Here is a 13,746-nt window from a genome sequence, read left to right as displayed (position 1 = left end):
TACTTTTTCACTAACGTCTACCAGGCCATCGGATTGATTATTCGGACCCTGAAGGAGACGGAGAAGGACGAGGATATATGCTGGCTACCCGTTTTAGAGCCTCTAGCGCACCTTTCTCTTTTCGCCCGACAGCGCCCCGCTTGTCCTTCGCCTCGCGTCGTACACCCGGTCCTTTAAGCGGCGCGTGTCTCCCGGCATTTGAAGTCGGCGTATGACGGCGGCCGGCACGTCGGCATGGACGACGTCGCGTACGACGAGGTTGAGGCCCTCAGGGTCACGGTCCGGGAGGAGGATCCGCGGTGGCGCAAGGTCTGTGTCGATGGCACCATTGTCGAGGTGCCCCTGGGTGGCAGCTTCGAGGTCAGGACCGTCGAGGGGGCACTGTTTGATGTTGTCGTCGATCCCTCGATCGCAGGCTCTCCTTGATGGCAGGCAGCTCGGTTCTCCGCCGTCACGGCACGAATGATGACTGTCAGGCGACGCATGTCAGGCGACGCATGCCAGGCGACGCATAGTACGTAGACCCAAGGCAGGTTGTGCTGGATCACACATTCTTATCAATCACTGAGATGCGAAACATCAAGTCGATCCTCGACCAGGGCTAGCCCCTCAGAAGCTTGGCCACCCTCTTCTCGACGCTCTCCTCAAACTCCGTCGTCCCCCTCTCCAGCTTGCTCAGCTTGCCGGCCCGTAGCTTGTACACCATGCGTCGCCGCGGCGCCGCCTCGTCCTCCGAGTCATCCTCCGCCTCATCGTCGCTGTCCTCTATCTGGCCCTCCACCGCCCCGCGCATGAACCACCGGTCGTGGCTCACGAGCACCACCGCCCCCTCCCAGTCACAGAGCGCCTCGCGCATGGCCGTGACCGTCTCGTAGTCCAGATGCGTCGTCACCTCGTCGAGGATGAGGCACTGCGGGCATTTCCAGAGGAGCCTGGCGAGCTCGCACCGCACGAGCTGCCCGCCCGAGAGCTTGGTCAGGGGCACGTCTGACGCCGTGCGACCTGGCAGCCCGAGCGATCCGAGCAGGCCGCGCAGTTCGCCTTCGTCGAGCTCGCCCTCCACCTCGCCGGTCAGCAGCGACAGAGCCGTCAACGACTCGTCGGCGCGGCCCATCGCCTGCAGCGCCTCGACCGCGTGCTGGGAGTAGTACCCCAGCTTCAGCCGTGGATGCCGCGTCACCGTGCCCGAGGTCGGCTTTGTCTCGTCGACGAGAAGCCTGATCAGAGTCGACTTGCCGGCGCCGTTGAGGCCCAGGATGCCGACGCGGTCCCCCATGTGCACCATCAGGCTGACGTCCTGCAGCACCGGCGGCGCGGGCGTCTTGGTCCTCACCTTTGTCGGGTAGCGGAACGTGGCATTCTCCACCGACAGCAGTGCGCCCGGGAACCGCAGGTCCGGCGGCTGCGGCATGATGAAGCTCACAGACCGCTCGTCCTGGGGCACGTCAATGTCCGCGCGCGCCGTGAGGTGGTATCCGACCAGGTCGCGATTCAGCTTGAAGCGACCGCCCTTGGCGCTGACCGTCAGGCCCATGCGGTTGTCGAGTTTCTTCTGCCGCGACTTGGCCTGGCGCAGCTTGTTCTGGTCGTCGTTCGCTCTGCCGGCTTTCATGTTATTCTGGATGCTCTGCTGGATATGGGCCTTCTGCTTGTTCTGCGCCTCCTGCATCTTGGTCAGGTAGAGCTTTTTCTCCGACAGGGACGATTCATAGGTGGGCAAATCTCCGTGGAAATAGGTCAGCTGCTTGTCCTTGACAATGAGCAAGTCGGTGCAGACGCTGATAAAGTCTCGGTCGTGGGAGACGAGAATCAGAGTCGGTGCCGCGTCATCGTCGTCGAGAGACTCGAGATATTTCTGTAGCCAAATGATTCCCAGCAAGTCCAAGTAGTTGGTCGGCTCGTCGAGAATCAAAATATCCGTCTCCTGCAGCAGAGCCGTAGCAAGGGCCGCTCGCATGCGCCACCCGCCCGACAGGCTCGCGACAGGCTTCGCCATGTACGCGTCGGTGAAGCCCAGACCAGTCAAGATCTTTTTGGCGTTAGACTCGATCTCAGCCATCCTTGTGGGCTCAACCTGCAGCTGCAGGTCTGCCATCATGTCGAGAGCCTCTTGCGTCTCGTCCCTCAAGATTTCAGGCGAGATGTCTTCCCCTGCTTGTTCGATCCTTGAAACGTGTCAATTTCGCAGAGTTCTGCTGCCAGGCCCATGCACTGAAGATTCTCACATGACTTTCGACTCGGCCGTCGTCTTCTCAAAGGCTGTCAGCGCCTTGCGCGCCGCCATGCCGCGGGCGCCACTCCGCAGCCGCGCATCCTTGTCGAGCTGGAAGAGGTGCTTCTGATTCCTCGCGTGGCGGATGGTGCGAAGCGCCCGCACGGAGCCCAGGGGGTCCGTGGCGTGGATGCCGGCCGACAGCGCCCGGATGTCCTGCTCGACGTCGGAGCGCGCCGTGGCCTTCTCAATGACGTCCTCGAGCACCGAGCCCGGCTCGCGAGATGGCGATTCGGCACTCGAAGCGGCCCCCGGCGGCGGGGCGTCCGTGTTGGTGCCACGGGCATCCGTCTGTTGCAAGATGGAGATGCGCGCCTCTTCGGGGATGCCGGGGATGAGCTTCTCGGCGATGGCTTTTAGGAGGGCTGGGCATCGTCAGCGAACTTGTCTCGAAGTAGAAGAGAAGAGTCTTCTCGTGAGAAATGCGTCTCTTGTGAGAAATGCGTCTCTCGTGAGAAATGCGTCTCTCGTGAGAAATGCGTCTCTCGTGAGAAGAGATGCGTCTCCGTGAGCAGAAGAGACGAAAGACTCACTTGATTTTCCGGAGCCGTTCCTGCCCACGAGGGCATACCGCTGGCCAGCCTTCAGTCTGAGCTTGGCATCAGACAGGAGCTCGAGGCCTTCGGCGCGCGCTTTCGCCTTTGCCTTGGAGGCGGCTGCCTTCTTCTTCGGCTCGCCCGATGCGGCTTCCGAGGCCGGGCCGGCGACGACGGTGATGCAGAGACCTTCAATGTCGAGCTGGGCGTGTCAGTCATGTTTCGGGGCTTGCAGGCCGGGCCAGCTTACTTCGCGGTAGTCGACCGTCTTGATGTCGAAGCGCGTCTGCTTGCTGGTGCACAATATGGTGGCCACGGATTCGGATGCGATTGAAGTCAACATGGTGCTGCTGCTGATGCGCCGCTGGGCGTTCAGGGTTGGAGGTACTACAGGGGTTGCTTGCTGTCGAATGAGCGTCGTCTTTTATCGGGGCCAGCCGATCTGGAGGTCAATTTAGTTGCGCAATGAGGGGATGCTGGCCATCGGGGCTTTTATCATCTCCTGGCTGCATGTCTATTGATGGATGGGCCGTTGGCATATTCATCTCGCCGAGTCAAGTTTTGGTTCTAGATGCTTGGGAGGTGTTGGTGTGCCGTCCGCATGTGGCAAGTGACGTCGGGCTGTGCCTTCTGAGATGGGAGCTAGTGGAGAGAGATGTACCGCGCCAAGGGACCTCTGGGGAAGGAGATCGCCCAGGGACTTGATTCCTCCTACCTGGCTTGCTGGGTACCCAAGGTACTGTACCTAGGTAGGTACCTGCTGTACCTAGGTAGGTACCTACTGTACTGTAGATAGACCCAGCAGAGACCAGCGCCCCGCCCTGAGCCCAATGGCGTCCAGTGAGTCGCGGCCGTCTCGCCAGTGACTCACGCCGGAATTAGGGGTCGACGACGCCTTCATGTGCCCCCCACATGTTGTCCACAGCATGAGGGGCACGACGCACGATCGGTCTCAGATGCTCCGTTCAACGACTCCAGGCCGAGGGGAACATGAAAAGACCACAACCTCACCCTCAAGCTGACTTTCAAGAAATGTTCTAGGTATCCGATGCTGACTCCCTAGCTTGATGACAAAGGAGGCTTTGGACCGGGATTCCAGAACATCCAAACGTAAAAGGACTAGGTACTTACTCAATGGCCCTCCTGGCTAGGTGCAAAACTCGCAAATCTCACAACCGCAGTTAAGATCACCAAAAAGATAGATGAGGGACACCCGATTTGAACGGATAACCTTCAGGACACTCCATGACTGGAATCTGACTATTGGGGCAATCAGAACGTGCCATGCACCACCACGTGAGGGCCTTCACTTACCGCGCTACCGTTGCGCCAGCCCCCCAACTCTGTACGCCCAGGGCGCACTGCCAGGATGATGAGCGAATTCCAACCATCGTGAAGGGGCAAAAGGATACAGAACATCCTGAACGGAACAGCAAAAGCAATGAGGCACACCCGATTCGAACGGATAACCTTCAGGAATCTCCAGAAGAACTGGAATCTGACGCGCTACCGTTGCGCCAGCGCCCCATTGATGGTGAAAAGGGCAAAACCCGGCCCCTCATATCCGTCGAAGCGGGGTGAATGAAGTGGGAACATAAAATCCAGGGTCGAAAGAACATACTGCAGAAAAGGCTGGTGGACAAAAAAGCATATCCCACCAAATGAGAGAGCCCCTCATTTTACAAGTAGATCAGCGTCAACCCATGCCTCGCTGTCACGTAGTAAGCCTACTACTTGCTGCAGAACCTTTCGGTGGGATGTTTTTTTTCCTTCGAGTGCTTATTAGCCTGCCAAAAGGGGAAAGAGCAAAAAAGATATCGCATTGAGGCACACCCGATTCGAACGGATAACCTTCAGGAATCTCCAGAAAGAACTGGAATCTGACGCGCTACCGTTGCGCCAGCGCCCCAATTGGATGATCAATGGCTCCCGTGGTGTGCATCATGTCGACAGATGCTACGAGAGCCACGATCATGGCAGACTTTGATGGGAGGTTTACATCGAAGAAATGGCACATTGAATGCTACAACAGACTGACAGCACACGTTTGAAAGGAATGTCGTATCCATGGTCAGAGCTTTGGTCGGCTGTCGCACTGGCCACGTCTTTATTCCTTTTCTTGGAAGCGTAGAGGCGCCGCCCTGGGCACTCTTCACTCTGATGCTCAATGTTCTCACAAGTGGTACTCAGCTACGTGAATCGACGAGACAACATCCCAAGACTTATTGGCTTAATCACAAGATTTGATCTGCCAAATGGGCGCTTTTCCAGTACTTTACTTTGAGGTTACAACAAATTCATCTCACGAAAACGTTGAGTGCATGTCAAGGTGCATCCGTCCCGTGTGTCAAAAGACCAAAGATAGGGGAGACCAGTCAACCTTGAAATGTATACAGGAATCTACATAATACATGATACAAGGACTCATCAGACTCCTATCAGCCGCACGCCAAAAAAACCGAAACCTAACAGACAAACCATTACCGCCCACCCTCTTCGACCACATGAGATCGCGGCGTCAACTTGCTGCTCTCGCAATCAGCAGAAACAGACCGCATCTGGCGCAGCACCCTGTCGCCACGCATCTGGGTAAACCCCTTCAGCACTCTGTACGCGGGCGAGCACCTAGGCGACGACTCATCCATCATCATCTCAATCTGCTCCAGCGACAAGTCCTTCATCTCGGGCACCAAAAAGTACGCAAACGCGAGAGAGAGGCAGCAGGTCGAGCCGAGAATGAAGAAGATCTTGGGCCCCAGGTTCGCCTCGCCCTTGTCCCCGCCGACGAGAAAGGGTGTGCACGTGGCGATGACGCAGTTCCAGAACCAGTTTGACGCCGTCGAGATGCCGATGCCGCGCGAGCGCATGGGCAGGGAGAACGACTCGCCGACCACCACCCAGGCCGTTGGCCCCCACGTGATGGCGAAGCAGAATATGTTCATGCAGATGAGGGCGATCATGGCCCTGACGGCGAAGAGGTTTTTTTGGTCGCGCCGTCCCTCCGTGATGCCGATGCATGCGATCATGAATTGGATGACGATCATGCCAATGGCGCCGTAGATGAGCAGAGGCCGCCGACCGAACCTGTCTATGGTGAAGAAGGAGATGGGCGTGGAACAGACGTTGACCAGCGTGAAGATGAGCGCGATGAGGAACGGATTGTCAACGGAGCCCAGTTGCTGAAAGAACGTTACGCCAAAGTAGAATATAAAGTTGATCCCCGTCAGCTGCTGCATCATTTGGATGGACATACCGAGTATCGTGCGGCGAATAGGACTGCTGCCGTTTCGTATAGGACCCTTGGAGCACAGGAGCCAGGAGCCAATGTAGCTGGTGCGAGGGATGAGGTACAGCTCGTACTCGCGGCTGGCAACTAGCTCGGCGATCTCATCCTGCACACATTCAGAGTCGAGAGGTTGTCCCCGGACGCGAGCCAAGGCCCTCTTGGCTTCCGAAATCCGACCTTTCTTGATCAAGTACCGAGGCGATTCGGCTGCCAACGTTAATGGTTCTCCTTCCGTGCAAGAAAGAGGGAAGGGGAGGAACTTTACGCAACACAGCGAGGCCAACCCCGAGGATCATAGCCCACAGGAATTGGACGCCTATCGGGATCCTATACGCGCCGCTGTCGTCTCGACCCTCGGCCGAGTACACGGCCGAGTTGGCCAGCAGAACCCCCAAGCTGATACAAAACTGATACGCGGCTATGAATGCCCCTCGACACCGCTTAGGGGCAATCTCCGAAATGTACATGACAATGACGGCCGAGATGAAGCCAAGGCCAAGGCCGGCGATCAGCCTCCCCAGCACGAACAGTACAACATGGTGTTCGGCGCACATCTGCAGAGCATTTCCAACACAGAGAACCAGGCTCCCGAGGATGACATTCTTTCGCCGTCCGAACGTATCTGCCATGTCACCAGCCACGAGAGCTCCTACCAGAACACCACAAGCCAGAATGCTGGTCATGAGCGCCTTGTGGCTGGCGGTAAGGCCGAACTCGGTCGTCTTCTGTCAACGGGCGCGTAGGTCGTGTAATCGAAATCGACATTGGTGTACAACTCGATGAAGTAAGGGGTGCCGAGGAGCCCGGACATAACAGCCGTTTGGTACCCGAAACAAATGCCACCAAAGGCAGCAAAGGCGCAGATGACGTAGGTCTTGTGCGTCGATGGTGCTTCTATGCGACTGAGGTCGACTTCACGATGGTGAACTGCATCCTCAGAGTCGTTCATTCTGGATGTCGTTGCTCACACCCAGGCATGTGGTTGGGTAGATGCCTTTTTCCTGGCGGGTTGGCAGACACGTGTGAGTGAACCACTCAACCCTGCGATGTTCAGTGTCTGTTCCCAAGGATAAAGAGACAGTCGACGCAAAGATGCTGAGCCTTCGTCTTTTATATATTGCTAAGTCTTTGGCATCTCTAGCTTTTTCTTTTGTCATTAGACTTCGACAGTTTGCAACCAGACATCGAGGGGTCACAACGCCAGGCGTCAGCCACTGCTCTGATCACCAATTCATCAGCGCGAAGGCATTTATGTAATGCAATAGCGCACCATTGCCACTGGCGTATACTTGCTTCGCCGTCTTCCACCTTGTTACCGAAAGCCTTTTCAAACGTAGATGACCCTACGCCGAAGCCGAATTAGGGTGGAAGTACAGGCTAAGCCAAACGCCGTTCGCCTGTCAAGCTCAAGCCTCTCTATCTCAAGTTTCATTCAAATAACCAACACAGAACCCGTGGCGACAAATCTTGTCGACGTGCAGACTTCATTAGTTGCATTTGCACCTTCTCTAGGACTACGTAGCATACCATGGCCGGAATCTCGGCAGTCATCCCATGAGCTTCGCCAATGGGCAGCACCCATAATTCATTCCTTGCACATACTCTCACGAGTGATGCGAGTACATCCATCGCTTTCGTGTCATGTCTCGCATTTAAAACATCTCATCTTCGCCATTTCAACAACGGACAATGCCAACATACAAACACATGATAGTAGCCACGCCTCGGCGGTGATAACGCGGCAAAACGCCTGCGCTACTGCGAGTACCGTGGGAACCGGCTCATCCCATGGCGCTGAACCCTAAAAAGAAGGTTGAAGGCAAGGCAGCGAGCCAGCGCGCCGCACCACCAGGCTCACCAACGAGACTGCTTGCCGACACTTGTGCTCTCTAGCGCACGGAAACACAGCGTCGAGGTCTAGTCAGCTCCTCGTCATGTTGTTTAAAGACCGGCCTAGATCCATCCGCTCACTGTCTGCTGGGCAGGCCGGCCACGACTAGGCATCATTTCACCCACGGGCGAAGGAGCCGTGCGTCCCCCAGGGTCTTGAGCCAATCTGGCCTTCGTTTCCAGAGCCACTCGATAGGAGAGGAGGCACGATACGATCAAGAAACGTATCGTACGCGATGGAAGCGTTGCGAGCGATAAAGAATCGATCACGATCCACGTGACAGTGAAGCCTACGGTTGGCAGGAGCGGCAGTGTTGAAATGAGAGTGGAACGTGGAGTAGAACTAACGTCAATCTCAAGGTCACGTCAGGTGTGGGAATGTCACGGAGAGACTCCAGTTGGACAAAGCGCATGCCTCGTTGGGTTCCGTGACGTACATACAGTCTGACGCCTTCCGCGGGGTGAAGCGCCGGCTAGAGCTGTCGTGGCTGATCATTTGTAAACAGGTACCCCCAAGTGGCCGGAATGAAGTTGGGATAGAAACTGGCGTGTAGAGTTCACGCCTCAGAGGGGTGAATGCCAACACGCACACCCTCTGGAATGTGGAGCTTCATCTGACAGTTTCTGCTGATCCGGATTGTAGGGTCCCACCAAGACACGACTAGAAGCATAAGGGAACGACACTTGAATGTGTGCAATGCCGTGATGTTATTCTTTACCAGGGCGAGAAGTATTATGGGGTAATAGGTACGGGCGAGAAACAGCCTCACCGGGGGGGAATCGTAATCGTAGGTACAACATCGCGTCCCAAGGTATATGCGCACGAAAAGCAAAAAAAAAAAAAGCTCCAATCCAACCACCTCTTCTCCAAATCCCCTCTTCCTATGCCCTGCTGTACAAGCTGCATTACCAGTGCTATCGCAGAAACAGGATGTCGTGAAAGTTGTCGCTCCACATGTTGGAGGAAATCATAGGTGGTTCAAACAAAAGGCCGAACAAACAACATTGCAACATTGCACGGATTTTTGATGTGTTGTGTCCCCATCACGCCAGCGCCTTTCCTTATCGTCAGACTCATCAGTCGTGACACGTTGGTCACCCAACGATCCCAAGTGATATGAGCGGACAATGATCAGAAGAGGGCGAAGAGGAAGGCCATGCTGGCAACAAGGGCCAGGCTGGCGGGGCCGTTGGCCAACGCTGCAGAGTCCTGGTTGACTTGGCTGGGCGAGGGGACAGCCGCGGCGGACGTCTTGAGGACAGTGGGCGCGGCAGAGTGGAAGGTGGACGAGCGGCGAGTCGAGGTGGTGTTGGCAGCCGCGATCAAGGAGCTGCTGCTAGTGGGCACCACACTCGAGGTGACAGGCGCATAGCTCGTGCTGTTGATGGAAGCGACAGTGCTCGACTCGATGACGGGGGCGGAAGTGGTCTCGACGACGACGGAAGAGGTGGTGCTGGTGGTGGTGGTGCTGGTGGTGCTGGTGGTGCTGCTGCTGCTGGTGGTGGCGGTGGTGGTCGTGGAAGGAAGCTTGTAGGCAGAGGAGGTAGAGGTGGCCTTGGGCAGGTCGGAGGTCAGGGCGCCGGTGACACCAAACTTGACGGCGCACTCCTTGAGGCTGAGACCGTTGGGGCAGCACCAGGTCTCGACCTGGGTGTCGTGGGTGCAGTAGAAATTGCTCAAGCAGGAGCCTTGAGATGGTGTCAGTAAACAGCACGCGCGATGGAGCACATCGACAAGAACTTACTGCCAGTGCCGGTGGAGCAGCAAGACTCGTTGGCCGCGGGGTTGTAGCAGTGGACGGAAGAGTCGGAGGAGCTGCACTGAAGGTAGCCGGTGCCGCAAGCCTCGGCGCAAGTGCTGCCTTCGCCGGCGCAGACCTCGTCCTCGGGCTGGTACCCATCAGATTGGCGGCGCAGAAGACCAAAGTCGCGAGTGGACTGGCTGGCGCGGGTGAAGGTGATGAACTCCTGGGCGGCAGCAGAGGTGGCGAGGGCCAGGACGGCCAGAGATGCGAGAGAGTACTGCATTGTGTTGGCGTAGGGTGACGAGCGTATTTTGGGCGATGTATCTCGATGAGGTCGTAGGTGAGGGCGAAAGCGAAAGACTGACGGCGTAGAGATTCTCAAAGGGCGTGTCGTTTCTGGCGTTGTTTAATGAGAGGAATGAGCCAAAAAGGAGCTCTGTTTGCTGTCGCGGGAAAAAAGAATGACTGGGCTGGAAAAGCCTGGGGGACCTGAGGTTTGACGACGATGGGGGTGACAGGAGGTGGAAACGGAGAGCAGACGAGGGGGTTCGGGCCCAGTGCTGGGGTTTTGGGCAGTGAAGAGGGAAAGCGGGTGAGCACGGGCGCAGGGAAGGGGCAGTGCGCTTCGCGCATACCCACGCTGCCCATGTTGCCCGTGCTGCCCATGTGCTGGAAAGGATTGCCTCTGTAATTTGACATGGGTTCTGGCGAGACTTGGCACCTTCCTTGTCTTTGCCTGTCCTTTCCTTGTCGCTCGCCCTGAGAGTGGTCAGAATCGCGGCAGCAACTTCCAGATTGCTGTGTTGCCGCGTTGTCCCGTCTGATAGTCTGATGGGCGAGACAATCGCAGGCGAGCTCGGCCGGCCTGGCCTTCTCCCTTGGGCAGGACTCATCAGCGAGAGGTAGTAGCGACCAACAAGCGCAATGAGGGTCACGGCAACCGTGGATTATACCGAAACACTGGCCAGGGGAAGGGGCCCTCCTGGCCTCCTCCTTCTGGGTCAGACGACTCACCTTGCCAGTGCGTTGGGCAAGGACTGTTCGACAACGTGATTGCTGAGTTGGCAGTCAGACTTGCCTCTCCTTTCCTTCATCCATCACCATGTCAAGCTGTGCCACGATTGTCATCCAAACATAACATCAGCAGCAGCAGCGTCACTCACCCCATCACACCCAATGCAACCTGCAGATCCGCCCCTCCCAAGCGCTGGCCAGCACATGTATCGTCATCGTCATCTACTGGCCACGGACTTCATTGACTTGACAACCAGTTCGAGGGGAAGGCCGGGGGGGCAAACCAAAAGAAACGAATCCAGGCCTCTCAGTCGCCATGTCCCCATCACGTCCGGGATAAGGGGAAATGAGCAGCCTCGCCAGGACCAATCTCAGGAGATGAAGTCCTGCAAGCACGACTAGGGTCACGCGCTCTGACTGGCTGCTGCTATCTGCCGCATGAAGCACGGACTAGCGGGTACCTTGCAGCGTCTGCAGCGTACAAGGCCAATCGTTCCTCCTCCTCCTCTTGACCAATGAGAAATCAAAGCACAAGGACCAGCGCCGTCGCGCTGCCGCGTTTCAGGTCTCGAAGGCCTGAGTACCCTCACGCTCCCTCGATTACTGGCCCCACGATCCCCACGACGCGAAGTGAAGCCGCGAGCCATTTGATCTCGCGATCGCGTTTTTATGCCTCTACGAAAGGAAGAAGAAAATTCTTGCAAGCCTATACGGCCATCAACTCGTTCACCTCGTCATTCTTACCACGAGTCAACAACCGCTGAACCTGGTGACAATGATTGGAGGCTGCTCCACCCAGTTCGTACTTGTAGGACGGCAGACATCTGGTCTCAGTCTCATCACCGCCGAGCCCTGCGTCCGTTTGTCCCGTACTGTACGGCAGCCAACCGCCGGCCGTGTGCCGAGCAAATGTAACGCAAGTGGAGAGCCCTCCGCTGCCTCCCTCCGACGAATATGCTGTGACCCTTTGTCGTGATCACTGCGACTGGGTGTTGAGAGCGATCGCTGAGACACCACGGTCGCCCTGAACGCCCTGGAGAAACACCTTAGCTTGCTTGCGCAAGAGGCTTGAAACGGGCCGTTGTCACCATGCATCCCGAGCGCAGAACTGCCTCAGGACCTCAGGACCTCTGGCCCTGAGGCCACTCGCTTCACGGTTCCGTCAGTCGGTCCAGGTGGCAAGAATCGTCTGGTTCGATTCGGAAATCAGCAAGAAATATTAATTTCGCAGACTGCCAAACCGCAACCAGGCTCTACAAGTACATTCGACGTCTTGTCGATCTGGGTATACTTGGTAGGAATACAGTCAGTTAGTTGATGGTACACTTTGAAGCCAAAGTTGAGGAAAGAAAAAGGAAGAAAGTGAAAAGACATTGGAATCCTTCGCCTCTCAGGCACCAAACAAGACAAGCCCTCGCATCCGCGACGTTGCGCGATCAGTGTGCCAACAGTTCGTTCTTCAGTCGGCAGGCTCCCGCATGAGCTTGGTGATAGTCTTGGTCATCTGGCTATACTTATCCTCAAACGTCTTCTGGAACTTCTCGCAAGCTGCCCACATGGGGTCGGTTCTGTTCCAGTACGTGTAGCAGTTCTCAAAGATTAGCCGCACGTCAGCCGCAAACTCGTTCTCGTTGGTGTATTCTTGTCGGTCCATCTTGAGCTTGACCGTTGCGAGATCCATGGGCTTCTTGACCTTCTCAAAGTAGTCCGGCACGTGGTCCTTCTCAGGGTCGACAGGATCCTTGAAAGGGCCGACAAGCCGGGTCCAAAAGCCTGGCATATGGTTAGTGACGAGCTTCTCCTAGCCGCGCTAATGTGACAGTATGTACCTGGCCCGGAAAGCATCCTTTCCAGAAGATCTGCACAAAACTCGACCTTTCTCTCCGTACTGATATCGCCGTCTGCTATCGCCACAGCGGCGCTGGACCGTCGCTTTGGCAGAGCAGCCTTGACAATCTTGCGAACTGCGGGGGGCTTACGCTCCATCGAAGCGGGAGGCGTGTTGGCCACGGCTGGTGCCACGGCAGACACACGACGAGACTTCTTCGCCCCGCGTGCACGCTCATCGTCGCTGTCGTCCTCGAGGTAATGTACACTCTTCCGGGGCGCGGTGCCCGGTGCCGACGCCGGCTGCGCTGTATCCGGCGAGGATTCCGGAGCTGGAGGAGGTGCAGACTCGAGCGAGCTCATGATGATGACAAGCTCGCTGAGGACCTCTTGGGGCAGGGACTTGGCAAATTCGGCCCGTGTTTCGGATGCCCTCATGTACTCGGCCGCCCACGACAGCAGCAGCTTGCGGATCGACGAACCCTCTGGGGTATCCTCCCAGACCTGGATGAGCAGCGGCGTGGCGGGAATGTGCTTCGTGATGCGCCTGCAATCCAACATGGCGGCCAAGGCCTTGTCGCAGAGGCCGTCGATATCCAACATGTGGCCAAGCTTCCAGACGCCTATGAGTACCTCGTATGAGGGCGTCTCGCCTGACGTCGAGACGACATGGCCGGTGTAGAGAAAGTTTTGGGCGAAGCCGAAGACCTCTGGCGTCGTGTTGGGCAGTCGTACGATGGGTTCGAACGGCTTCTCGTCCTGCGTTGAAACGAGCTTTTGTTCAAAGTACTTTGACCTAGCACATATGAAATCCAGGTGAAGGGCAAAGGGGACCTCGTCGAATCCGACCAGAATGACGACGAATTGAACATGAGGTTGGCTTCTTAGATGTCAGTATACGGCTGCGCTGACTAACGTGGGCACACTCACAGCCATGAAAATGGAGGCTTGACAACCGGCTCACTGTGTCCATTCACCTTCTCCGGCGCAACCGGGAGGTCAGCGCCACCGCCGTTGACGGTGCGCTCTGGAGCTTGCTCCGGTATTGTGCTCTCCACTGAGTCCATCTTCTGGTTGTCAGCGAATGTCACACGAAGAGGATGGGGCCAGGCTGGTCTAAGGGTCACACAGGGGATTGAAAAGAAGTGCTGGTATCGGCCATGCTTCGGATGAGTT

The 13,746-nt window shown here is 56.8% G+C and overlaps 4 protein-coding genes and 2 non-coding genes across 6 annotated transcripts in view; all 6 read right to left on the bottom strand.

The window, feature by feature from the left end:
- VDAG_00581 (ATP-binding cassette sub-family F member 3) overlaps positions 1 to 4,199 on the bottom strand; it is a gene marked incomplete at both ends in the record, with an annotated part of 5,950 nt that extends 1,751 nt beyond the window's left edge. The window contains 7 exons of the mRNA XM_009651958.1: positions 112 to 381; positions 626 to 2,165; positions 2,226 to 2,637; positions 2,806 to 2,997; positions 3,059 to 3,250; positions 3,753 to 3,826; positions 4,123 to 4,199. Coding sequence (XP_009650253.1) covers positions 112 to 381; positions 626 to 2,165; positions 2,226 to 2,637; positions 2,806 to 2,997; positions 3,059 to 3,250; positions 3,753 to 3,826; positions 4,123 to 4,199 — 2,757 coding nt within the window. The remainder of the gene's footprint in view (positions 1 to 111; positions 382 to 625; positions 2,166 to 2,225; positions 2,638 to 2,805; positions 2,998 to 3,058; positions 3,251 to 3,752; positions 3,827 to 4,122) is intronic.
- A 51-nt stretch (positions 4,200 to 4,250) lies between these two features.
- On the bottom strand, positions 4,251 to 4,335 carry VDAG_20057. The gene has a single exon. It is a non-coding gene; the product is annotated as a tRNA-Trp (tRNA).
- Positions 4,336 to 4,631: 296 nt separating this feature from the next.
- VDAG_20056 lies at positions 4,632 to 4,717 on the bottom strand. The gene has a single exon. It is a non-coding gene; the product is annotated as a tRNA-Trp (tRNA).
- A 571-nt stretch (positions 4,718 to 5,288) lies between these two features.
- On the bottom strand, positions 5,289 to 7,043 carry VDAG_00580 (high-affinity glucose transporter RGT2; the record flags this gene model as incomplete). Its single annotated transcript, XM_009651957.1, has 3 exons — positions 5,289 to 6,301; positions 6,360 to 6,790; positions 6,868 to 7,043. 3 exons carry the CDS (start codon positions 7,041 to 7,043, stop codon positions 5,289 to 5,291), a joined length of 1,620 nt encoding a protein of 539 aa, XP_009650252.1.
- A 2,073-nt stretch (positions 7,044 to 9,116) lies between these two features.
- Positions 9,117 to 10,012, bottom strand: VDAG_00579 (uncharacterized protein; the record flags this gene model as incomplete). The annotated part of the gene is made up of 2 exons (XM_009651956.1): positions 9,117 to 9,673; positions 9,730 to 10,012. 2 exons carry the CDS (start codon positions 10,010 to 10,012, stop codon positions 9,117 to 9,119), a joined length of 840 nt encoding a protein of 279 aa, XP_009650251.1.
- A 2,190-nt stretch (positions 10,013 to 12,202) lies between these two features.
- On the bottom strand, positions 12,203 to 13,732 carry VDAG_00578 (uncharacterized protein; the record flags this gene model as incomplete). Its single annotated transcript, XM_009651955.1, has 4 exons — positions 12,203 to 12,516; positions 12,633 to 13,450; positions 13,501 to 13,637; positions 13,700 to 13,732. The coding sequence occupies 4 exons, from the start codon at positions 13,730 to 13,732 to the stop codon at positions 12,203 to 12,205; spliced, it is 1,302 nt and encodes a 433-aa protein (XP_009650250.1).
- Positions 13,733 to 13,746: the final 14 nt, after the last annotated feature.

The sequence above is a fragment of the Verticillium dahliae genome, genomic scaffold (assembly GCF_000150675.1).
Source record: "Verticillium dahliae VdLs.17 supercont1.1 genomic scaffold, whole genome shotgun sequence".
Classification (NCBI taxonomy): Eukaryota; Fungi; Ascomycota; class Sordariomycetes; order Glomerellales; family Plectosphaerellaceae; genus Verticillium; species Verticillium dahliae.
The sequence above is the reverse complement of the archived record's forward strand: the minus strand, read 5'-3'. Positions and strand labels throughout refer to the sequence as shown.